This window comes from Ornithorhynchus anatinus, chromosome 21 (genome assembly GCF_004115215.2).
Source record: "Ornithorhynchus anatinus isolate Pmale09 chromosome 21, mOrnAna1.pri.v4, whole genome shotgun sequence".
Lineage (NCBI taxonomy): Eukaryota > Metazoa > Chordata > Mammalia > Monotremata > Ornithorhynchidae > Ornithorhynchus > Ornithorhynchus anatinus.
In genome coordinates this window covers 11,513,043-11,537,656 of record NC_041748.1, presented here as the reverse complement: position 1 = coordinate 11,537,656, position 24,614 = coordinate 11,513,043, and the positions used below count along the sequence as shown (strand labels likewise).

General features: G+C 49.0%; 1 protein-coding gene across 7 annotated transcripts in view; it reads right to left on the bottom strand.

Moving 5' to 3' along the window:
• Positions 1 to 24,614, bottom strand: part of BBS9 (Bardet-Biedl syndrome 9) — a 483,236-nt gene that overhangs the window by 448,972 nt on the left and 9,650 nt on the right. For all 7 annotated transcript variants that reach the window (XR_005661271.1, XM_039915128.1, XM_039915127.1 and 4 more), the window contains 4 exons: positions 24,025 to 24,156; positions 21,718 to 21,868; positions 18,817 to 18,881; positions 6,535 to 6,648 (listed from right to left, as the gene is read on the bottom strand). Coding sequence is in view for 6 of the 7 variants with exons in the window: in XM_039915128.1 (XP_039771062.1) it covers positions 6,535 to 6,648; positions 18,817 to 18,881; positions 21,718 to 21,868; positions 24,025 to 24,136 (442 nt within the window). In the remaining variant the exon portion in view is untranslated. The remainder of the gene's footprint in view (positions 1 to 6,534; positions 6,649 to 18,816; positions 18,882 to 21,717; positions 21,869 to 24,024; positions 24,157 to 24,614) is intronic.

Sequence of the window (24,614 nt, the reverse complement as noted above, 5' to 3'; positions counted from 1 at the left end):
ATCCTTTGTTCAACACCACCCCCCAACCCACAGCACTTGTGCATATAAGTACATATCTATACTTCTATTTATTTCTATTAATGTCTGCTTTACTTGTTCTGTTGTGTGTATATACATCTCTAATTCTATTTCTTTTTTTGATGCTATTGATGCCTGCTTACTTGTTTTGATGTCTGGCTCCCCCCCGCTAAACCGTGGGCCCGTCGTGGGCGGGGATTGTCTCTCTGTTGCTGAACTGTACTTTCCAAGCGCTTAGTACAGCGCTCTGCACACAGTAGGCGCTCGATAAATAGGATTGATTGAATGAATCAATCAATCAATCAAAGGTAACGGCAGAGACAAGTTTTAACAGCACGGAAGAAGGCAGTGGTAAACCACTTCTCTTGGTTTTTTTTTTTTTAACCCGGAAATCGGATGGATATACATGCCAGAACGACCACAGGTATGGCAGAAGATAAGACAATCTGGATGGATCGGAAACCATTTGCTGGCATTTGATGACGATGGGTAAAGCCACCCTTTCCGCAGGGATTTGGGGAGGGGCGGACGGCGGTTATCGCACCTACGGGCTCGGCGTTAGCCGTTGCTTTCTCTCCAGAGCTCTTCGGCAGGACAGGCTGGAGGTCCTGGAGGAGTGGGGAAACCTGGACTGAACGTTTCTGTAGAAAAACGAGCCAGGCAGCAGAGGGAAGTGTGGGCCGGAGAGGGGAGAGACAGGAGGCAGGGAGGCCAGCCAGGAAACCGATAATCACGGCGGTATAGGACAATCGCCCGGATTGACAGCTTGGATGGAGAGAGAAAGGGAGGACTCCTCTAACGCTGACTCTGAAGCAGGCCGGTGTAGTGGATGAGCACGGGCCCGGCGGTCAGAAAGTCATAAGTTTTAATTCCGCCTCAGCCGCTTGTCTGCTGTGTGAGGGTGGGCGAGTCCCTTCGCTTCTCTGGGCCTCAGTCACCTCATCTGGAAAATGGGGATTAAGACCGTGAGCCTCCACGCGGGACAGGGACTGTGTCCGAACCAATTCGCTTGGATCCACCTCAGCGCTCGGAACAGTGCCAGGCACGTGAGTAAGCACTTAAACACCACAGTTACTATTATTATTATTATTATTATTAAGCCCCATGAGGAAGAACAACCTTCCCAGGCCACCGCGGGGTCCACCGGGGTGAATGTGGAGCTCCGGACCGCTACCGTGCCGTAAATCACACAATCGTAACGCCCTGTGCCGTTCCTACAATTCTCTCCAGCAGAACAGCTCTGGAGCTCTGTCCTTCATCCACGTCCCATCGGGTCCCCCACTGGAATCCTTTCCACCCACACTACCGGCCCGTCTAGGCCAGGAGGGGCGAGTCCAACGGGACAGCGGCCGGAGATACGGTCTGTCATTCCGTAGAACACGCTAACGGCACAGGATGCCGGGGCTGCGCTCAGAAGGAGACGAGAGCCGGGATGAAATCTCCATCAGCCCCGAAGGAATCGGTCCCGGCTCTCTGGCACGGCCTTTGCTAACGTCACCCTATCACCTGTTTTTAGGCTCGTCCTCCGCAGATTCCGTCAAAAAGACTTGAATTTCTCTCGGCTACGTGTTTTCTCTCGGTTCCTCCATCTCTCCGTTGTGCTTCATAAGGCCCCGTTAAAAAAACGTTTACACACCGGTCCCTTGCGAAACACCTGCGGAAGGCTTTCCCTGCATGCACATTTTGGAAGGAAGACTTCCGAAGAACTTTTCCACTCCGCTGCCCGGCTCATCTTCCCGCAGAGACGCTCTGGGAATGTCACTCCCCTTCTTAAAAACCTCCAGTGGTTGCCCATCGACCTCTGCACGAAACGAAAACTTCTCACTCTAGGCTTCGAGGCTCTCCACCACCTCGCCCCCTCCACCTCTCCTCCCTTCTCTCTTTCCACCGCCCACCCCGCACGCTCCGCTCCTCCGCCGCCCACCTCCTCGCCGTCCCCCGTTCTCGCCCGTCCCGCCGTCGACCCCCGGGCCGCGTCCTCCCGCGGTCCCGGAACGCCCTCCCTCCTCACCTCCGCCAAACTGATTCTCTTCCCCTCTTCGAAACCCTACTTACAGCTCACCTCCTCCAAGAGGCCTTCCCAGACAGAGCTCCCCCCTTTTTCCCTCTGCTTCCTCTACCCCCCGCTTCACCTCTCCGCAGCCAAACCCTCCTTTCCCCCCTTTCCCTCTGCTCCTCCCCCTCTCCCTTCCCCTCCCCTCAGCACTGTACTCGTCCGCTCGACTGTATATATTTTCATTACCCTATCTATTTTGTTAATGAGATGTACATCACCTTGATTCTACTTATTTGCTATTGTTTTAATGTGATGCCCATCCCCCCGATTCTATTTATTGCTATTGTTCTCGCCTGTCCGTCTCCCCCGATTAGACCGTAAGCCCGTCAAAGGGCAGGGACTGTCTCTGTTACTGATTTGTACATTCCAAGCGCTTAGTACACTGCTCTGCACATAGTAAGCGCTCAATAAATACTACTGAACGAATGAATCAAAGGTCGGGAAGAGATAGGTAGAAAACGCCCATCAAAGAAATCTGAATTTGGTTCTAAAGAACAACAAATGAGAATTGTGGAATTGGTTAAGCACTTACTAAAGGCCAAGCACTGTGCTAAAGCATCGGGGTAGATACAAGATAATCAGGTCGGACAAAAGGAGTAGAGGAATTCTAAATGCAAAGAGTAAAAAAAGTTTGGTGCGCCTAAACCCCTCGGAGTATTTTCTTGGGAGAAAGTAGCAGGCTGAGAGATAATAATAATGATGTCATTTGTTAAGCGCTTACTATGTGCAAAGCACTGAGCAGAGATGAGCATTGCAGGAAACCCCGGTAAGAAAAGCTGGGCTGAAGTGATTTTAAAACTGGAATATCACTCTTCCCATTCTTGTTAATAATCCCTATCGTAATTAATTAATTTATATTATCGTCCGTCTCCCTCGCTAGACTGAGTTCATTACGAGAAGGGTATGAGTCTACCAGCTCTGTTATACTGTACTCTCCCAAAAGCTCAGTACAGTAAGTGCTCAATAAATACGACTGATTGACTGATTGATTAATCCCTCTTTCCTTCAGGCCTTCCTTCCCCAGAAGGAGGATTTTCCTTTAAAAAAAAAAAAATCCAATGACCCGGAGAGCCAAGCCAGCCTAACTGAGACGAGCCTGATTTGGGGGAGCCTCACAGGTAATAATAATGATAACAATAAAGGTATTTAATAACGTTGGTATTCGTTAAGCGCTATGTGCAAAGCACCGTTCTAAGCGCTGGGGGGATACAAGGTGATCAGGTTGTCCCACGTGGGGCTCACGTTTTAATCCCCATTTGACAGATGAGGGAACTGAAGCCCAGAGAATAATAATAATGTTGGTACTTGTTAAGCACTTACTATGTGCAAAGCACCGTTCTAAGCGCTGGGGGGATACAAGGTGATCAGGCTGTCCCACGTGGGGCTCACAGTTTTAATCCCCATTTGACAGATGAGGGAACTGAGGCCCAGAGAAGTGAAGCGACTTGCCCAAAGTCACACAGCGGGCGAGCGGCGGAGCCGGGATTAGAACCCGTGACCTCTGACTCCCAAACCCGTGCTCTTTCCACTGAGCGACGCCGTTTCTCTATTTGTAAAGTGCTTACTACGTACCAGGCACTGTATTGAGCACTGGGGTGCCTATCGGTACCAGGCACGGGACTGAGCACTGGAATGGACACAAGCAAATCGGGGTGGACACAGTCCCTGTCCCGCATAGGGGCTCACCGTCTCAATCCCCATTTTACAGATGAGGTAAGTGAGGCGCAGAGAAGTGAAGTGACTTGCCCAAGACCACACAGCAGACGAGTAGCGGTGCCGGCATTAGAACCCATGACCTTCAGACTCCCGGGCCCGTGCTCTTACGACCACACCACGCTGCTTCCCTGGGTAAGGCCCCGTTCCAAGCGTTTAAATCTATCAAAAATGAAGGGTAGAATTGTTAATGTACAACCCTGACCTTATTTTTCTCCTCTCGGCCTCCAGATGGGAAAACAGGAGGGGGAAAAAAAGAATTGGAATTATCTCCCGGGGGTGGGAAGTGAATGATGGATGGTTAGCAAAGCATCCTGAGATCCCCGGATGAAAGCTATGATATACGAACAAAGTATTAATTGCTATTACAGACTAACAGTTGGGAATCACATTAAATAAAGGTCCCAGGAATGTCACGAAATTCCCAAACGCCTCTCTGTTCTCCTGAAGTTTAGCTACTAATCTGACCAGGTACTACAAGAAAGAGAAGAGCACAATTTATACAGGATGAAACTTGACAATAATACTGTCGGTATTTGTTAAGCGCTTACTACGTGCAGAGCACAGTCCTAAGCGCCGGGGTAGACACAAGGTAATCAGGTTGTCCCACGTGAGGCTCACAGTCTTCATCCCCATTTTCCTGATGAGGTAACTGAGGCCCAGAGAAGTGAAGTGACTCGCCCACAGTCACCCAGCTGACAAGTGGCAGAGCCGGGATTCGAACCCATGACCTCGGACTCCCAAGCCCGGGCTCTTTCCACTGAGCCCCGCTGCTTCTCAAATAATCTCAAGCACGGTGCTGCCTCTCCTGAACGCCAAATTTGTTGTGATTTCTCTAAAGTACCACCACCCGTTTGAGTTTTTCCGACTCCGAATGTAAAGAATTCTGCCGTTTTTGTTTCTTTTGTGAGCAAGACCTGTCTATATTCAGCCGGCTTCCGGAAGAAAAGGTAATACGGGATTTAGGTGGAGTAAGGTTAGAAAAGCAGCGTGGCTCAGAGGAAAGAGCCCGGGCTTGGGAGTCAGGGGTCATGGGTTCTAATCCCGGCTCCGCCGCTTGTCAGCTGTGTGACTTTGGGCAAGTCAGTTCACTTCTCTGGGCCTCAGTTACCTCATCTGTAAAATGGGGATGAAGATTGGGAGCCCCAGGAGGGACAACCTGATCACCTCGTATCCCCCCAGCGCTTAGAACAGTGCTTTGCACATAGTAAGCGCTTACCAAATACCAACATTATCATTATTATTATTAAGGGGGGACACGGGGAAGAGACTCATTCCTTTCTGATTATGCCCAACCCAGGTTTCGGGGAAAGAAAGCAGAGTCGAGGGGTCACAGTGAGAACTTTCACCAAATGAACAAGCGTAAGGGTCCAGTCGAGCTGACAATGCTGCAGACATAGGGGAAAGTGGGTTCGAGCAGAAATAGCTCCGATTACAACTCCCGTTGTGTGAAATGAGACAAAATACGCGGCGCTCGTCAAACCCCAGGCCCTTTTCTCGACGAGCAGCCGAGAAGCAGCGTGGCCTAGTGGAAAGACCACGGGCCTGGGACCTGGATTCTATAATCCTACCCCCGCCACTTGTCTGCTGTGTGACCATGGGCAAGTGCCTTCACGTCTCTGTGCCTCCATTACCTCAGGTGTAAATTGAAGATTAAATCCTACTCCCTCCTACTTAGACCGTGAGCTCCACGTGGGACAGGGACTGGATGCAAACCGATTAGTCTGAATCGACGCCAGCGCGCAGAACAGCGTCTGGTAAATAGTAAGTGCTTACCGAGTACCATAAGGAAAAACAAAAAGGAAAGAAAACAACGATAAGCAACCGGGTTCCTCAAGAGCATCAGCGAGAGGGATCCCGGCTCAACCAACCACGTCGGCTCTCTCTACGACTGCCGTTGCCAAGAGCAGTTTCCCTCTCCTCTGCTTCTCAGACCCTTCCTAAGCTACTGCTGCGGTTCTCAGCAGATTCCCCTCCGGCACACGCCGCGTTCTAGGGCAGGGGTCGGGAACCAGTGACCCACTGTGGCTCTTCTCAAAGCCACTTGGGCAAAGACACCCACCGACAGAGTTGGCGTCTAGAAGGTCAAGCCGGTAGCTTGACCTTCCCGACAGAAAACTAGGCAAGGAGGTGGACGGGAAGTAGCTGGGGGTGCCAACATGGCGGCCTGACACTACGAAGGGTGGGTTGAGCCGTTTTCGCCTCGCTGCGTTCTCCGGGCAATTTGCCAAGATTTTATGGTAACCTGTCTCAGTATTTTTCACCTGTCCGCTCTGAAAAACAACATGACGTCTTACTACGGAAAGAATGAACCGAAGGATTCAGTGAGTTCTCAGATCTTTTTCATTTCTGTGAAAACCCATCTGGAATGAAGTCGAACCCGGTCTTAACGGAGCATAACGTGCGGGCTGCGGTTCCTGTCCCAAGGCTAAATTTTACAACTTTTACACACAAAATGGAAAACAGAATTTTAGCACTGGCACAAAACCACCAAAAGCAAGCATTTCTAAAAACACTGAACAGGGAAGGGCCAAGAGGGAACCTCATTATTGGTTGCATCTCCTGACTTCATTATATAATCGCCTTTCTTAAAACTCTCCTTACATTTTGGAATGTAAACTACTAAATTTTGTTTGTTTTAGCTGTGCAGCGGGCTTCAGGCAAAAGTCTGCTTCTCCTAGCCATCAAATGTTTCACGCCTGGCTCCATTCACTGGGTCACATTTTGAAAACAAGAACTCGGGTTACCTTTCACGCCGCCAAATGATCCGTAAGTCATATTGCAGGCTGTTCGCTGAAGATTGTGTTCATACATAAGCTTGGCTTGATACTGGTTCCCATGTTCCACATTACCCAAAGTACCTACGAGAATGAAAAACAATTACTTTTCGGTGGTGTACGGTAAGCGCTCAATAAATACCACTGTTTGATTAGTATTCTACCCCCTTCCCCTCCCCACAGCACTTGTGTATATTTGTACATATTCATCTATTTATTTTAGTAGCGACGTATACGTATCTAGGATTCTATTTATCTTTTTTGATGGTAGTGATGCCCGTCTACTTGTTTTGTTTTGTTGCCTGTCTCCCCTTCTAGACTGTGAGGCCGTTGTTGGGTTGGATCGTCTCTGTTGCCAAACTGTACTTTCGCACACAGGAAGCGCTCAATAAATACAACAGATTGAATGCTTTGAAAAATTGCTATCACTTTGCAAATACTTGAATTCTTCTCTTCTCTATATCCATCACACAAATGCACCACCACTAAAACCCACAGAAACTTGAATTATTTAAAATGATAAAGCTCCCACGAATCAGTAGCATTTATGTAGCCCCTATTGAGAACAGAACACTGTTCTAAGGACATGGAGTAATAATAATAATAATAATAATAATGACGGTATTTGTTGAGCACTTACTATGAGCCAGGCACTCTACTAAGCACTGGAGTGGATACAAGCAAATTGGGTTGGACACAGTCCCTGTCCCAGATGGGGCTCACAGTCTCCATCCCCATTTTATAGATGAGGGAACTGAGGCCCAGAGAAGCAAAGTGATTAGCCCAAGGTCACACAGCAGACAAGTGGTGGAGCCAGGATTAGAACCCATGACCCGACTCCCAGGCCTGTGCTCTACCCACTATGCCTTGCTGCTTCTCACAGGGGCGATTAAAACAAACCTTCCCTGCCCTCCTGGAGGTTACAATACCTCGCGGCATTGGAAAGTTGTCCTCACTCAATTCCAGGGACCGGATGCTACAGTCGCACGAGTCTAAGGCCGACTCTCGTCCGTTGGTTCGGAGAAGGTCCCGACCGCTCCGGTACAACGAAAACCCCACAGATTCGGCTGCCCAGCATCGGGGGCTGAGGTGAAAAGGGGCTGTGAGCTCGTTGTGGACGGGGAACGAGCCCGCCGATTCAGTTGCACTGTACTCCAAGTGCTTAGTTTAGTGCCGCGCACACAGTAAGTGCTCAATAAATACCGCGGATTGACGGATTGATTGAGAGACTGGTAGCTCCTCTCACCGAGGCCCCGGAAGTTGCAGTCTTTCTTGGGTTCGTCATCATCAATCACTGAGCACTTACTACGTGCAGAGCGCTGTACTAAGCGTTTGGGAGGGTATAAAATAGCAGACGCGTTCCCTTTCCGCAACGAGTTTACAGTCTACGGTTAAGGTTCTCCTTCTTCTTCTTCCCCCCGCTCTCCCTTTTCACCTCAGCCGCCGCTGCTAAGCCGGATGAATCCGTACCGGAGTGGTCGGGATCTTCTCCGAATCAACAGACTGGAGTCGGCATTCCCCTCCGTGGCAGAGCCCATCTGGCTCTCGGCGCCGTGGCGGGGCGAGGGGGGAGCCGCGGCACCAAGCCAGACCGTCCGGGAGTAGCCCCGGAGCTGCCATCCCCCGCCACACCGGGCCCTGTCAGGCCCTCGCCGGAGCCTCCGGACAAAGACGAGCTTGGAAGAATCCCGGAAGTTTCCATCCCCTGTTGACGAGGGGCTCCTCCACCTCTCTCCACGGCGGCAGGGGGAGGCCGGACGGGAAGCCCGCTGTCCGCACGTTGAAACATTTTTCATTCGTTCAATGGTACTTATTGAGCGTGCCGAGCACTGGACCAAGCGCTCGGGAGAGTGCAATACAACAATAAATGGACACATTCCCTGCCCACAACGAGTTTACAGTCTAGAGTGGGAGGGATAGACATTAATACATATAAATAAATGACAGATATGTACCTAAGCGCTGTAGGTCCGGGAAGGGGGAAGAACAAAGGGAGCAAATCAGGGCGACGCTGACTTTTAACTCTGAACCGCCCTGCCAGCCTGTAAGCACGCTTTAAACTTCAATGTCTGCCTCCCGCTCTAGACTGTAAGCCCACTGTGGGCAGGGAATATGTCTACTTATTATTATTTCGTACTCTCCCAAGAGCTTAGTATGGGGCTCTGCACACAGTAAGCGCTCCATAAATACGATTGAGTGAATAAACAATGGTCTATGGCTTCCAGGCTATATATTCTTGTTATTTTTCTCATTTTCACTGTTTCATCTGTCCTCATGTGTCCGTGGCCAATGTTCTTAGATCATGAGCTTCTCCCGAAGGCCAGGAGCCACGTCTAACTCTAATCCAAACACGCTTTTTCCAAAACGTAGTACAGGGCTTGGCACGAAGTGTCAGATCTTATACCGTCCCTATAATGAAAACCCGGGACTTCACCGTGACTTCCCATACTCCACCACTTCTGCTCACTGCGTCTCCAGTCTCTGCAGCATGGCGTGAGGGATAGAGCGCGGGAGTCAGAAGGTCGTGGGTTCTAAACCCACCTCCGCCACTTGTCGCTCTGTGACCTTGGATAAGACTCTTTAACTTCTCTGTCCTCAGTTACCTCATCTGTAAAATGGGGCTCGAGACTGTGAGCCCTACGTGGGACAGGGGGTGTGTCCAACCCACTTTGCCCGTACACACCCCAGCGCTTAGTACAGTGTCTGGCACATAGTAAGCGCTTAATAAATACCATAATTATCATTATTAGTCTCTTGGCAGGGCCCAAAACACCCATCTCCACGCACAGCGAGGTCTATATCCCAGCAGGCGGTCAGATAAAACTTTCGTCATTAAAGAACAACGGGATCTATGTTTATAAGCGCAGGAAGATTTAGAAAGATGGAGCAGAATTACAATGTTAGAACACCATTTGTACTTTGGAAAATAAAAGGCGCGAGACCATTTCCAAAGCGTCAGTCTGAACGCATCCCGACTGAGGAGGCTCCAATCGAAGCCTCTGGATTTAGACCAAGGATGAATTCAATGGAGGTTTGAGTGAACCACAGACCTCCAGGCGCAGTTCCAGGAGAGCGAAAGGGGGACTTGGACCGTGAGCCTTACGGGCAAGGTGGGCAACCAAAACAAGACTGAAGTGAGCCAGAAATACAATCAGGATGTTGGCTCCCCGACTGGCAGGGTTCCTCTCACCGTGAGAAGAGAGATTAACTGGCTAAATCGGTGGCATTTCAGAAGGACTCTGAAAATGGGAAGGGCTGTAATTTGGCAGATTTGAAGGGAGGGAGGGAGGTCCAGGCGGGAAGTTGGGTGTGAGGTTGTGGCCGCAGGCGGAAGAGATGAGAAAGGAGGAAGAGTGCCAGCTGGGGTGTCATGAGAAAAGGCAAATGGAAAAGTAAGAGGGAGCGAGTTGACCGAGAGCCTGAAAGTCAAAGGATAGGTTTAAATATGGAACGTGCTTAAAGGTTTTTGAGGAGTGAGAAGACGTGCCAATCGACATTTTAGAAAAATGATCTGGCCGGCCCAATCTGGTGAGGACTGGGGAGAGGTGATGATCCAGTGTTCTAGTTAATATAAGAAACACCCGGCCGAGAGCTATTTGGATAGATGTCTCACAAGCCGCCAACTCTGGCATTACCTCCGACTCCTCTCTCTCATCTAACCCTCATATTCAGTCCATCGCTAAATCCTGTCAGTCTCACCTTCGCAACATCATTAAATCCGCCCTTTCCTCTCCATCCAAACCGCTACCTCGCTAATAACTATTATTATTATTATGGTATTTGTTATGGGCTTACTACAAGCGAGGCTCTGTACTAAGCGCTGGGATGGATATAAGCGAATGAGTTGGACAGAGTCCCTGTCCCTCACAGGGCTCACCGTCTTCATCCCCATTTTACAGATGAGGTAACAGAGAAGTGCGGTGGCTTGCTCAAGGCCACACAGCAGGCAAGCGGCGGAGCCGGGATTAGAACCCATGACCTTCTGACTCGCAGACCGGCGTTCTATCCATACAATCCCGCATCCTATCCGATACTGCGTGATCCTCCTTGCTGACCCCCCAGCCTCCTGTCTCTCCCCACTCCTGTCCACACTTCACTCTGCTGCCCAGATCATTTTTCTACAGAAACGTTCAGGACTCGTCACTCGACTCCTCAAAAGAGTCCAGTGGTTGCCCATCCACTGCTCAGAACGGTGCTCTGCACATAGTAAGCGCTTAACAAATACCAACATTATTATTAATATTATCCACCTCTACGTCAAACAAAAGCTCCTCACCATCGGCCTAAAAGCACCGAATCACTCTACCCATTCCTCCCTCGCCTCGCTACTCTCCTACCACGACCCAGGCCGCACACTTCACTCCTCTAATGCTAACCTTCTCACTGGGCCTCAAGCAGCGTGGCTCAGTGAGAAGCAGCGTGGCTCAGTGGAAAGAGCACGGGCTTTGGACTCAGAGGTCATGAGTTCGAATCCCAGCTCCGCCACTTGTCAGCTGTGTGACTGTGGGCATGTCGCTTCGCTTCTCTGTGCCTCAGTTACCTCATCTGGAAAATGGAGATTAAGACCGTGAGCCCCACGTGGGACAACCTGATTCCCTTGTGTCTACCCCAGCGCTTAGAACAGTGCTCGGCACATAGTAAGCGCTAAACAAATACCAACATTATTATTACTATTGTTATTATCTTGTCTATCTCGCCGCCGAGCCCTGGCCCACCCCCTGCCTCTGGCCTGGAACGCCCTCTCTCCTCAAATCCGACAGAAAATTACTCTTCCCCCATTCGACTCCTTATCCTTATCTCCTCCAGGAGACCTTCCCTTACTAAGCCCCCGTTTTCTTCTTCTCCTACTCCCCTCTGCGTCACCCTGACTTGCTCCCTTTGCTCTCTCCCCAGCCCCAGCCCCGCAGCACTCGTGTATGTATCTGTAATTTATTTATTTATATGACTGCCTGCCTCTCCTCTAGACTATAAGCTCGCCGTGGGCAGGGAATGTGTTTATTGTTGTATTGTACTCTCCGAAAAGCTTACTACAGTGCTCCGCACACAGAAGCGCTCAATAAATACGACAACCAATGAATGATCTGAGATCTTCTCCCCCTTCTTTATCCATCCCTGCTCCTCTTCTTGCCTCTTCTCACCCTCTTGCCCTCTGGGCTCTGGCTTAGGCCAGGGCATCTTTCCCCCTCTCCGCCACGCTCTGAGGTTACGGAAAGGGGCTCTGCTTCTCTCCCACTCGGCTCCACGGTCAGCCAGGAGTTTTTCAAACTCCCACGGGAGGTCGGTGGGGTTGGAACGGGAGGGAGAGGGGAACTTCCACCTTTCAAAGCTCTGGCCAGGATGAAGTTACCTCCCTCTATGGAAAGGAGAGACCGAGACGGGACACTTGGGGGAGGCGGTGGTCCATTCCTAAGGAATTCTAAGATGGCTCTGCAAATAGCCAGGCCCGAGGGTAACTTCTCTTGTCTCACGCTCTCAAATTATTTCCGGCCCATAGCGACTCCATGGGCACAACTCTCCCAGATCGCCCCCGCTTCCATCTGCAATTTTTGTGGTAACGTATCCCTCGAGTTTTCTCGGTAAAAGTACGGAAGTGGTCTACCGTCGCCTTCTTCCACGCAACAAACTTGAGTCTCCGTCCTCGGCTCCCTCCCCCGCCGCCGCTGCCCAGCACAGGCACGTCACTATTACAGTTCCGTTCCGTAGTGAACGAGAAGCTTTCCCGTTCTTTTTCGTCAAAGGCCTCTGAGAAGCGCTGTGCCTTATTAAGGTTTCATATTTGTTCGGGTAAATAATTCTAATACTATAGAGTTGGATTAATTAATGTCCTGTTCTCAAATCAGATAAAAAAAGAAAACAACCATAAAAATGGGCTCGGGCATCTAGAACGTTGGATATTAACGTTAGGGTGTTTGTTTAGCGCTTTCTGTGACCACGTACCGTACTGACCGCTGGGCTGCATACAAGATAATCAGGTTGGACACAGCACCGGTCTCTCCTAGGGCTCACAGTCAAAGTAAAACACTCTAAGCACTTAACAGATATCAGTTACTATTTGCTGATAGATTATGGCCAGTCTGTAAAACAGAAATCGTCACCAGAGTTAGCATTCCTTACCTGAGATCGAAACACAGTAAATATACGGTTTATCTATTTACCTCCCAGGATTATTCCTCTTTCTCTCAAACTAGATAGGAGATATCAGGAACCGTTATGTTAACGACCTATTTAGAGGGGAAAAATACACCTGCAAGGAACAAAATGTTTCCCTCTCTGACCATCGTTTCCAAAGCCGATCAGATCGAGGGAGCTGAGTTAAATCCCAGCTGCCAGAGAGCGACTTCACAAGCCGGCCCTTCACGTGGGTCAAAACAAACCCAGCTACGAAGAAGACACACCCTGCCAAGGCCGAAGTCCAGGTTCTGCCATATTCTCCCCAGCTGTCACTCCTCACTGAGAAACTGAAAACTCATTAAAAAAGGAATCCTGGACAACCACGCAGCATGGTGTGAGAAGTGGCAGGAAGCAGTGGATAGTGGGCCTGGGAGTCAGAAGGTCACGCGTTCTAATCCCGGCTCCGCCACCTGTCTGCGGTGTGACTTTGGGCAAGTCACTTCTCTGGGCCTCAGCGACCTCATCTGGAATATGGGGATGTGAGACTGTGAGCCCCACGTGGGAGGGGGACTGGGTCCAACCCGATTTGCTGGTATCCACCCCAGCGCTTGGTACAGTGCGTGGCACTTGGTAAGCGCTTGACAACTACTGTCGTTAGTATTATTATTATTATGCAGTGCTCTGTTGTATTTCGCTTATAGAAGGAGGGTTAGCTACTTCAGATCAGAGAGAACCCGTCGATGCTCCAAACCATCCCTTTCAGGCACCAGACAAGCTCGTTGTGGGCACGAAATGTCACTGCTTATTGTTGCATTGTACTTTCCCAAGCGATGAGAACAGTGCTCTGCACGCAGTAAGCGCTCAATAAATACGATTGAATGAATGAATAACAAAAAGATCTACGGGAGACAGATCTCACTCTGACATAAACTCCACAAGTTACCATTTTTTTGTGAGCTCTCTGATGCATCACTTATCTACGTGATCTAGGTGAACAGAGGATGCGCGCCCCGGTTTGAGTGTCCAATTAATTTACGAAAAACAGGAAAAACTTCCAGCTACACACTGAAAGACTCAAACCGTGACCTCATTCTGATGGGGTGTCGCTGAAATTCAAGCAATTAAAAGGAATCATCTTGAGAGAAAATCACCTAATCATCCAAAAGACGTATACAAAACTAAACCCAGTAAAAATTAAATTTTATCTGTGCCGGCCACCACTTTTTGACAATGACTAGCTTTTTTGACCAGACTTGCATTCCGGAGTCTTCCAGGATTTTGATTTTAAGAATTTTGTTTTGACATACGCTTTGGTGACATATTGCTAAAGGTAATTAAGTTACATAAATATGCTTCCCAAAGATACATTTATCTCTACCTAATCCCTAAAATCAGTCCTGTAACTGGCTATCAAAAACACGCTAATACAATTTTGTTTTCTTTTCTTTTAGCGGACTATGCCTTCCTTTTCGGTTTGGGGAGAAGAGTATCTCCCAGATTGATGTACCAAGAAAGCAGAATTAGGTACATTTTGGAAAGGATAATGACAAACTTAGAAAGAAGAATGAGAAGAATGAATTTCATTTGGTTCAATGCACTGACCTCAGCGTCTCCTTTAAGTCAGTGGCTACGTCTGCCTTGGGCAAAAATAAGACTCAGTTGGTGAACAATATCCCTGAACTCCCATTTTTCTTGAAGTCATAATCAGAGGCAGCATTCTTTCCAATCATAAAGGTAATGTGCAACCGATGATTATAGTTGCCATGTTTACCTGTCAGCTGAACTCCAGTAGAGAAGCACTGTGGCCTAATGGGTAGGGTACGGGCCTGGGAGCCAGAAGGAGCAGGGTTCTAATCCCAGCTCCACCACTCGTCAGCTGCGTGACCTTGGAGAAGTCGCTTCACTTCTCTGGGCCTCAGTGACCTCATCTGCAAAAGACCTGTGAGCCCCATGTGGGACAGGGACTGTGTCCAACCTGATTAGCGTGTATCTAGCTCAGCCCTTAGAACAATGCCTTGGCACATAGTAAGCGCCTAACAAATGCCATTAAAAAAAAAAGCAACTTAAACCAACTTCATCTTTATCAGGCCCTTATCAAATCCTATTTACGGTCTGTTAATACTCTAATTGTACCTCCTCTAATGCTCCTTATCTGCTGAAGGCAACCAAGGAGGGAAGTTTTTATCTCTCTGGGACTGTCACCTCAGCTTCCTGTACTTCTAGGGCCTTATCGCTTGGAGCGGTTTGTCTTGGATTTTCCCAAGACAGCAGCCAAGTCGGGTGATGGAGCAGAATGACGGTTGAGGGAAAAGACATACATCCTGTCATAGTCCCTGTGATGGTAGGGTGGCCATTTGTCTGCTTTTCAGCTTGTTTACCCCCTGCCCTGAAGCAGTGTGGCATTAGATGCTTCTAATTCCCGTCTTTTTATGTTTAAAAATCCCGTCTCCCTCCGCCAGAGCGCCTGCCACCCTACTCCAAGGCTGGGAAGAGGTGCCCATAATTACGCGGGCTTAGAGAACACCAAGAATCGGATGCGATCAGAGTAGGGGCAAGGGGAAAATGCACAGGACCTGACGATTTCTATAAAAAAGTTTTTCCCGTGTGCCCTTAAAATGACATTACTTACGTTCCATAGGTTAGGTTACAGGGACAGGAAGGAGACGCAATCCTAATTCTGAGGGAGAATGCAAGAACGTGACTCCGGAAATATTAGCTTTGACTCCCAAAGCCATCTCTGGCAAAGTCCTTCACGGCTCCGTTCTGGGTCCCCTTTTATTCTTCATCTACACTCACCACCCTGGAGAACTCATTGGCTCCATGGCTTCGACTACCATCTCTATGCAGATGATTCCCAAATCCCTCTCTCCTTCTAAGCAGTCTTGTTATTTCCTCCTGCCTTTGAGACATCCCTACTTGGATATCCCACCGACACCTCAAATTTAACATGACCAGAACAGAACTCCTCATAAAACCACCCGAACGCACCTTTCACCATCACCCTCCTCCCTGTCTCAAAAGTCACCTTGGCATTATCCTCAGATTAATCTCTCTCTTTAAATGCACGTATTCAATTCACCAAATCCTGTCCTTTCAGCCTTCACAGCATCCCTAAACGTCCCCCCTTTCCTCTCCATCCAAATTGTTACCACATTAATCCAAGCACTTATCCTATTCCGCCTTGATTATTGCATCAGCCTCCTTGCTGATCTCCTTGCCTCCTTTCCTCCCCACTTCAATCCATACTTCACTCTGCTGCTCAGATCATTTTTCTACAAAATTGTTCAGTCCACGTTTCCCCACTCAAGTTCAGTCTATCGGATTTATTGAGCACCTACTGTGTGCAGAGCACGGTATTAAGCACTTGGGAAAGTACAGTATAACAACATAGCAGACACATTCCTTGCCCACATCAAGCTTACAGTCTACAGGGGGAGACAGAAATGAATATTAATAAATTACAGATATGTACATAATTGCTGTGGGGCTGGGAGAAGGAAAGGGAGCAAATCAGGACGGATCAGGGAGTTGGAAAAGAGGAAACGAGGGCTCGGTCGGGGAAGGCCTCTGGGAGGAGATGTGCCTTCAATAAGGCTTTGCCAGTGGGAACGGTAACTGTCGGATCCGAAGAGGGAGGGTGTTTCAGGCCAGAGGCGGGACGAGAACGAGAGAGCGTCGGCAAGAGAGACGAGATCGAGGTGCAGGGAATAGGCAGGCATGAGAGGAGCGGAGCGTGCAGGCTGGGTTACAGTAGGAGAGTGGCGGTGTGAGGTAGGAGGGGGCAAGGCGATTGAGTGCTTTGAAGTCGATGGTGAGGAGTTTCTGTTTGACGTGGGGGTGACTGGGCAACCGCCGGAGGTTCCTGAGGAATGTGGAAACCCGGACTGAACATTTCTGTAGAAAAATGATCTGAGCAGCAGGGTGAAGTACAGGCTGGAATGGGGAAAGACAGGAGGCAGGGAAGTCAGGAAGGAGGCTGATAGAGTAATGAAGGCAGGAGAGAATAAGTCCTTGGTTTAACTTGGAAGCAGCTTGAACGGAGAGGAAAGGGCGGATTTTAGCCACGTTGCGAACGTTGAACCGAGAGGATTTAGTGATAGATCGAATGAGAGAGAGAGAGGAGTCGAGGAAACGCCACGGTTAAAGGCTCGTGAGACGAGAACGACGGTGGTGCCGTCTACAGTGATGAGAAAGTCAGGGAAAGGACGGGGTTTGGGGAGAAGATGAGGAGTTCTGTTTTAGAAATGTTACGTTTGAGGTGACAGGAGGACACCCAAGTAGCGACGTCTAGAAGGCAGGAGGAAATGCGAGACTGCAGACGGGGAGAGAGATCAGGGCTGGAGAGGTGGATTTGGAAATCGTCCACGCAGAGGTGGTCGTTGAAACCACGTGAGCGACTGAGTTCTCCAAGGGAGACGGAGAATAAAATGGGACCCAGAACTGAACCTTGAGGGACTCGCATAGTTAGGGGAGCCACGAGAGAGTTTGAGAATGAACGGCCGGAGAGATAGGACGAGGGCCAGGAGATGACAGCGTCACGGAAGGCAAGGTCTGATAATGTTTCCAGGAGAAGGTGGTGGTTGACAGTGTCAAAGGCAGCCGAGAGGTTGAAAAGGATTAGGATGGAGTAGAGGCCATTTGCATTTGGCAAGAAGGAGATCATCTGTGACCTTTGAGAGGGCAGTTTCTGTAGAGTGAAGAGGATGTAAACCAGATTGGAGGGAGTCAAGGAGAAAATTGGAGGAGAGGAACTCGGGTCAGCAGGTGAAGACAACTCGCTCGAGGAGTTTGGAAAGGAATGGTAGGAGCGGAGTGGGGAGATAACTGCAGGGAGCCGTGGGATCAAAGGAGGGATTTTTTAGGATAGGGGAGACGTGAGCACGTCTGAAAGCAGTGGGGAAGAACCCACTGGAGAGCGAATATTTGAAGATGGTAGTCAGTGAGGGGAGAAGAAAGGAGGCAACTGTTTTGATAAAGGTGTGAAGGGATGGGGTCGGATTTGCAGGTGGAGGGGGTGATTTGGAGAGAGGAGGTCTCCTCTAGAGGTACTTCTGGGAAAGAAAGGAGAGTTGAAGAAGGGGCAGGAGGAGGGAGGGACTGGGGAGGAGCAGAAGAGATTTTAGGGAGATGACGCCTGATAGTTAAGTGCGTAACCAGTTCAGTCGAGACAAGGGAGAGAGGAAGTTGGGGGGAAATGGGGTTGAGGAGGGAATTAAACATCTGGAACAACTGGCAAGGGCAATGGGCACGGGCGTCAATAAGGATAGAGAAATAATCTTGCCAGGCAGAGGAGAGGGCACAGTTAAAGCAAGCAAGAACGGACTTGACGTGGACGAAGTCGGCTCGATAGCTGGATTTCCGCCAGCAGGGCTCTGCACCTCACGCACAGGAGCGAAGGAGGCAGAGTGTGGAGGCGACCCAGGGCTCTGGGTCAGTGGTACGAGACCCAAGAAGGGAAAGGGGAGTGAAAGAGTTGAGTTCAATAGTTGAGTTGCTGAGAACGTCAATTTGGTCATCAAGGGAAAGTAGTTTGGGTATGGAGGCTACACGGGGCACGATGACTTGAGAAAATTTGATGGGGTTAAAAGATCAGAGGTCTCCGGGGCAGAACAGGACAAATTTGCAGGGAGGTGGGGTGTGGGAGAGAAGGCAGATGAGGAGGTTGTGGGCACCCAAAGGGATTTCAGAGTCGGTGAGAGAAGAGATTGTACAGTGTCTAGAGATGATGAGCTCAAATGTGTGACCAGGTTGGTGAGAGGGTGAGCTGGAGCGAAGCAGGTGGTCGGTGGAGTTGAGGAGTGATAGAAAACGGGCAGCAGAAGAGTCGTCGGGAACATCTGTGTGGATATTGAAATCCCCGAGGATCAAGGTGGGGATGGAGAGAAAGAGAAGGAATGTGAGAAAATGAACCAAATGGTTTGAGTTGCCCATCCGCTTCCACATCAGATAGAAACTCTTTTTTCTACCACAGCACTTGGCAAGAGATTGGCAGATAGTAAGCACCCAACATATACCACGGTTATTATCAACTGATAGGTTATGACCGGCGTCTAAAACCCGGAAAAACGTCTTCCATAGACTGAAAATATAACAGGCAGACCGAGTACCTTGACGAGGTTAATTTTGTTTTTGTTTTTTTACCTGAGACGGAGTACACGCACAATTTTCTAGGATGAAGCACAGCCAGATGAAGCAGCTCTGTGCCACTGAAAGGAAAGTAGAGAAATATGAATTCCATTTAAACTTTAGTGATGACATTCAAGATAGATTTCAATAATTTTCAAATTCAGACAACTAAAAAGAGTGAAAACCTATCTCAGTTTTCACCCGTGCAACTGTGCGCCTCCTGTACATTATAAATAGTCACCATCAACACAGAGCATCCAAATAATAATCGTATGGCACGGACCTGGGAGTCAGAAGGTCCCGGGTTCTAATCCTGGCTCGGCCATGTGTCTCCTGTGTCACTTAACTTCTCTGTGCCTCGGTTACCTCATCAGTAAAATGGGGATTAAGACCGTGAGCCTCACGTGGGACAGGGACTGTGGCCAATCTGATTTGCTTGTATCCACCCAAGCGTTGAGTACACTGCCTGGCACGTAATAAGTGCTTAACAAATACCACAATCAATATTATTATCAGTAATTATCACTAATAATAATAATGATTGTCATTACTATTACTATTGATAATAACCATCTTGGTATTTGTTAAGCACTTACTATGGTGACATTGCTATATTATATGCTGGGATAAATACAAGATAACCCGGTGCCGGATGGGGCTCTGAGTCTAAGTAGGAGAGAGAACGGGTACTGAATGACCGTTCTGCAGATGAGGGAACTGAGGCACAGAGAGGTTGAGTGACTTGCCCAAGATTACACGGGTCACAGATCTCTACGGCAATTGAGAAAGACACTAACGCGATGTACGTTATGCTGCTTCTAAAGAATTCTTAAACGCGCGATCGTACACCAGCCAAAGCTAGTTTTCATCATAAATCCAGGGGGGAAACAGGTCGCTTTCAAGACGTCCAGACTCTCCATAGCGGCATTCTTTGAAACGGTGAGGGTCCCACCGTTTGAGAAGCGGGCACGGGCTGAAGAGTTTCGACGAACGGATATGGATGCATTAGCAACTTTTTGAGAGGGGTGAAATTTTTCCTAAGAGGGATGGGCTATTTCTGCAACAAAATGCTCCCAGCTTGATGACACTGGAATTTTTAAACTGGGTAATGTTGTTTTCTACTTCAAAACTGGGAGGGGAAGAACCAGCCGCTGAATTAATATAATCTTTAAGATTGCCCAAGAATAAAGGACCGCTGGAAGGGGGAAAGGGCTGGAGAGAATCTCACAGTTTACACACACTATAGAAAAGATAGTAGAGGCAGGATTGGGCGGACAGGAGGGAGTACGGAATTGAATGTGAGTAACAACAGATAAGAATGACATAAAAAAAAAATCTTACCAGACAAGAGGAATTCCACAGAATCACATCAGGCAAAAATTTAAATTTATTTTTATTTATATTAATGTCTGTCTCCCCCACTTGAGACTGTAAGGTCACTGTGGGCAGGGAACGTCCCTATTTATGGTTGTATTGTACTCTCCCACATGCTCGTATAGTGCTCTGCACATAGTGAGCACTTAATAAATATAACCGAATGAAGTATAAAAAAAGGTACTATATTGGCACCTCGCTATAGTCTTTCTCAAAAGGAAGAGGCAAGTGAGCCAAAATTGGGAGACAACTGAAAAATGGTGGGCTTCATCGAGGATCCAATTATCTGCAAACAGACTGGCCGAACGACTCCTCGGAATGAGACTCGCAGGTAAATTACGTTTCAAATTGCACTAAATGACTTTGCTGGTACATCTAGTCCTGAATTCATGAGAAAGGCTAATAAAACGGATTTCATTCTGAAGCCCAGACAGTACCTGGAGCAGGAGGAATGCGACAGTGTCGCACTGCAATAATGACCACAGGGCAGTGAAATTTACCTTTCTAGATAATTATTATTATTATTATGGTATTTGTTAAGCCCTTACTATGTGCCGAGCACCGTTCTAAGCACTGGAGGAGATACGAGGTAATCCGGTTGTCCCGCGGGGGGGGCTCACAGTCTTAATCCCCATTTTACAGATGAGGTCACTGAGGCACAGAGAAGTTAAGCGGCCTGCCCGAGGTCACACAAGCGGTGGAGCCGGGATCAGAAGCCCCGTCCTCTGACTTCCCGGCCTGTGCTCTTTCCACCGAGCCACGCATGAAGAGGGAAGGTCTAAACAGCCTCATGACAAGGTATTTAAACGGCAAAGTCCCAGAGCCTTTTCCACCCGCTTTTAAAATAGGTCGAAATAAATCTAGGCAACTGAATTGTGCTTCACCCATTTGAGGGACAAAGGCTGAGTACCAAACTACTTGAAGAAATCAGTAAGAATTCCTGGCTAGTAATGTAGTCTAAGAATACATTTTTGGAATCAAATCTAAGAGTATATGATGCCAGACGATACTGCTGAAATACTTGTATGCAATTTCACATACTCACATGTTCTCCCCCTCTAGATTGTTGTGGGCAGGGAATCAACTCTTCTGGAAACTCCCAAGCGTGTAGCACAGTACAGTGCTCTGCACTCAGTAAGCGCTCAATAAATACCACCGACTGACTGATATTCACAACCGCTCGCGTGAAAACACTTCTTAAGAAAGGAAAATGAAAACTTGAGCACTATTTACCCTGGAAAAAAAGTCTGATGCAAGACGTTTTGCCCAAAAAACACGTAGTCTGTCTTTAGATCAGTCAGTCGATCGTATTTATTGAGCACTTACTGTGTGCACTGCACGGCACTAAACGCTTGGGAAAGTACACTATGACAATACAACAGACACCTTCCCTGCCCACAACGAGCTTGTAGTTTTGAGGGAGAAACAGAAAACAACATAAATAAATTACAGTTATGTACTTAAGGGCTTAGATGAAGCAAACATCCCATTTAATATATTAAGTATCCCAAAGAGTACAACGAGAGCAAGGCCGGTACTTACGAAACAAATTTCCCCACTTCCACTTGCAGGATCGGGTCTTGTAAATATACTTCTAAGAGCAAATCTTCAGCTTGTGCTCCTTCTCCCGTTTTCACAGGATGGGGGGAAAAGACTCTGAGGTAACCCATATAACTGCCCACGATTATTTTATCTAGAGGGGGGGAAAGAAAGAGACAAGAGAGATCCTTTGGACACGATCTGAATAAACTGTAAATAGTGTTCTGTGAAAACCCTACCTAAACCGTAAATAGTGATCCGAATGAACTTACAATAAAGAAATGCAGAGAACGAGGCAAGTAAATAAATTCCGCCCTTCCTCGGATCGGGGCCCGGGAGTGAAGCGGAACGGCGCTTAAGTCGCGGTGGGAACTGAGCCAGACCCCCACGACTCGCTCTCCGGGGACGCTCTGCCTCCGTCCTCCCTTTCCTTCACGCAACGAGGAAGGCGGGCCTCAGCCTCCAGGATCGCGGAGGGAGGAGTTGAGGTTAGAGAGGGCGAGCAACTGAGTGGCGTCGGTGAAGAGATGGAATGATGAATAACCGTGGTACCTGTTAAGCACTCACTATGTGCCAGGCACTGCACTAAGCGTTGTTGGGGGGTGGGAATACAAGCAAACTGGGTGGGACGCAGTCCCCGTTCCACATGGGGCTCCCGGTCTCTATCCCCATTTTACAGATGAGGTAACTGAGGCGCAGATAAGTAGAGCGACCGGCCCAACGTCACACAGCAGACAGGCGGCGGAGCCGAGATAATTATAATCTTGGTATTTGTTAAGCGCTTACCATATGCAGAGCACTGTTCTAAGCGCTGGGGGATACAAGGTGATCAGGTCGTCCCACGTGGGGCTCACAATCAATCCCCATTTTACAGATGAGGGAACTGAGGCACAGAGAAGTTAAGTGACTTGCCCAAAGTCACACAGCTGGCAAGTGGCAGAGCTGGGATTAGATCCCATGACCTGACTGACTCCCAGGCCTGTGCTCTACCCACTGGGCCACGCTGCTTCCGGACTAAACGCCGGGGCAGACACGAGACCTTCAGGTCAGACACAGTCTCTGTCTCACAGAGGGGCTCCGAGTCCAGCGGGGAGGAAAACAAAGAGCTAATCGTCATCTTTACAGATGGGGAAACTGAGGCCCAGAGAAGTTAAGCGACTCGCCCAAGACGACAGAGCCAGCAACTGGCGGAGCTGGGATGCAAACCCAGGTCCCCTCAGGTTCCAGGGACTTGCTCTTTCCACTAGGCCAGGCCGCCGCTCCTAGCAGACAACACGGGGGAGCCAATCAAAAGCTCCACCAGAACGTATCGCGGGAGATTAATTCGTTTTACTAGACCACTGCCCAGATACTTATGCCACGCCAAATATACATTCTGGGTGCCCATGGTAAAACACCGTCTGCTTACTTATCTAAGAATCTAATTCTCTTCCCCTCTTCAAATCCCTACTTAAAACTCGCCTCCTCCAAGAGGCCTTCCCAGACTGAGCTCCCTTTTCCCTCTTCTCCCTCTACCCCCCCTTCACCTCCCTGAGGCTAAACCCTCTTCTCCCCCCCTTTCCCTCTCCTCCTCCCCCTCTCCCGTCCCACCCCCTCAGCACCGTACTCGTCCGCTCCACTGTATATATCTTCATCACCCTATTTACTTTGTTTATTTTGTTTAATGAGATGTACATCACCCTGATTCTATTTAGTCGCCATTGATTTGACGAGATGTCCTTCCCCTCGACTCTATTTATCGCCATCGTTCTCGTCCGCCCGTCTCCCCCGATCAGACCGTAAGCCCGTCGAACGGCAGGGACTGTCTCTGTGGCCGACTTGTCCATTCCAAGCGCTTAGTACAGTGCTCTGCACATAGTGAGCCCTCGATAAATACTACCGGATGAATGCTTATAAGACCGTATCGACCATTCGAAGCAGCACGGCGCAGTGGCCAGAGCAGAGGCCTGGGAGTCAGCAGGCCGTGGGTTCTAATCCCGGCTCCGCCGCCTGTCCGCCGTGTGCCCTCGGGCGAGTCGCTTCACTTCTCTGGGCCTCGGCGACCCCATCGGCAAAACGGGGATGGAGACCGAGTCCCACGTGGGACCGCGGACTGTTCCCATCTGTAAAATGGGGATGGAGACTTGTGGGCCCCACGCCGGACAACCCGATGACCCCGTATCCACCCGAGCGCTTAGTACGGTGCCCGGCACATAGTGAACACTTAACAAATCCCATAACTGTTAACTATTTGCTCCCGGAGATGCGAATGATGTTTTAAGTTTTTGAATCACCACTGAACACTTCCCCAACATCATAAAGGTGACTTACTGTGTTGGCTTCCGCTATTGTCGACATCGGCGACGCACAGACACCCTTGATCAAATTCTTCTTGGTCTCCCAGCGTGGTCGACCACCAATCCCGGGCTTTAAATAAGGACATCTTCTTTCGCTGCAGAAAGACTGCGACAAAGCCAGAACTGAAAGTCTCCTCGAAAATAGCAAATGCGATTTCACCACCTCGACTACGATTTCGACCCTGATAATCTGACCGGCTGAAGATGGCACGCAAGCCAACAGAGCCACAGTTTTCAGACCTTTCCTTCTTTAGGAGAAGCAGCGTGGCTCAGTGGAAAGAGCCCGGGCTTGGGAGTCAGAGGTCATGGGTTCGAATCCCGGCTCTGCCGCTCGGCAGCTGTGTGACTGTGCGCGAGTCACTTAACTTCTCTGTACCTCAGTTACCTCATCTGTAAAATGGGGATTAAGACTGTGAGCCCCACGCGGGACAACCCGATGACCCTGTATCTACCCCAGCGCTTAGAACAGTGCTCTGCACATAGTAAGCGCTTAACAAATGCCAACATTATTATTATTATTATTATTATTAACCAAAAGAACCCAATCTGAGTGAAAAAAGTAAG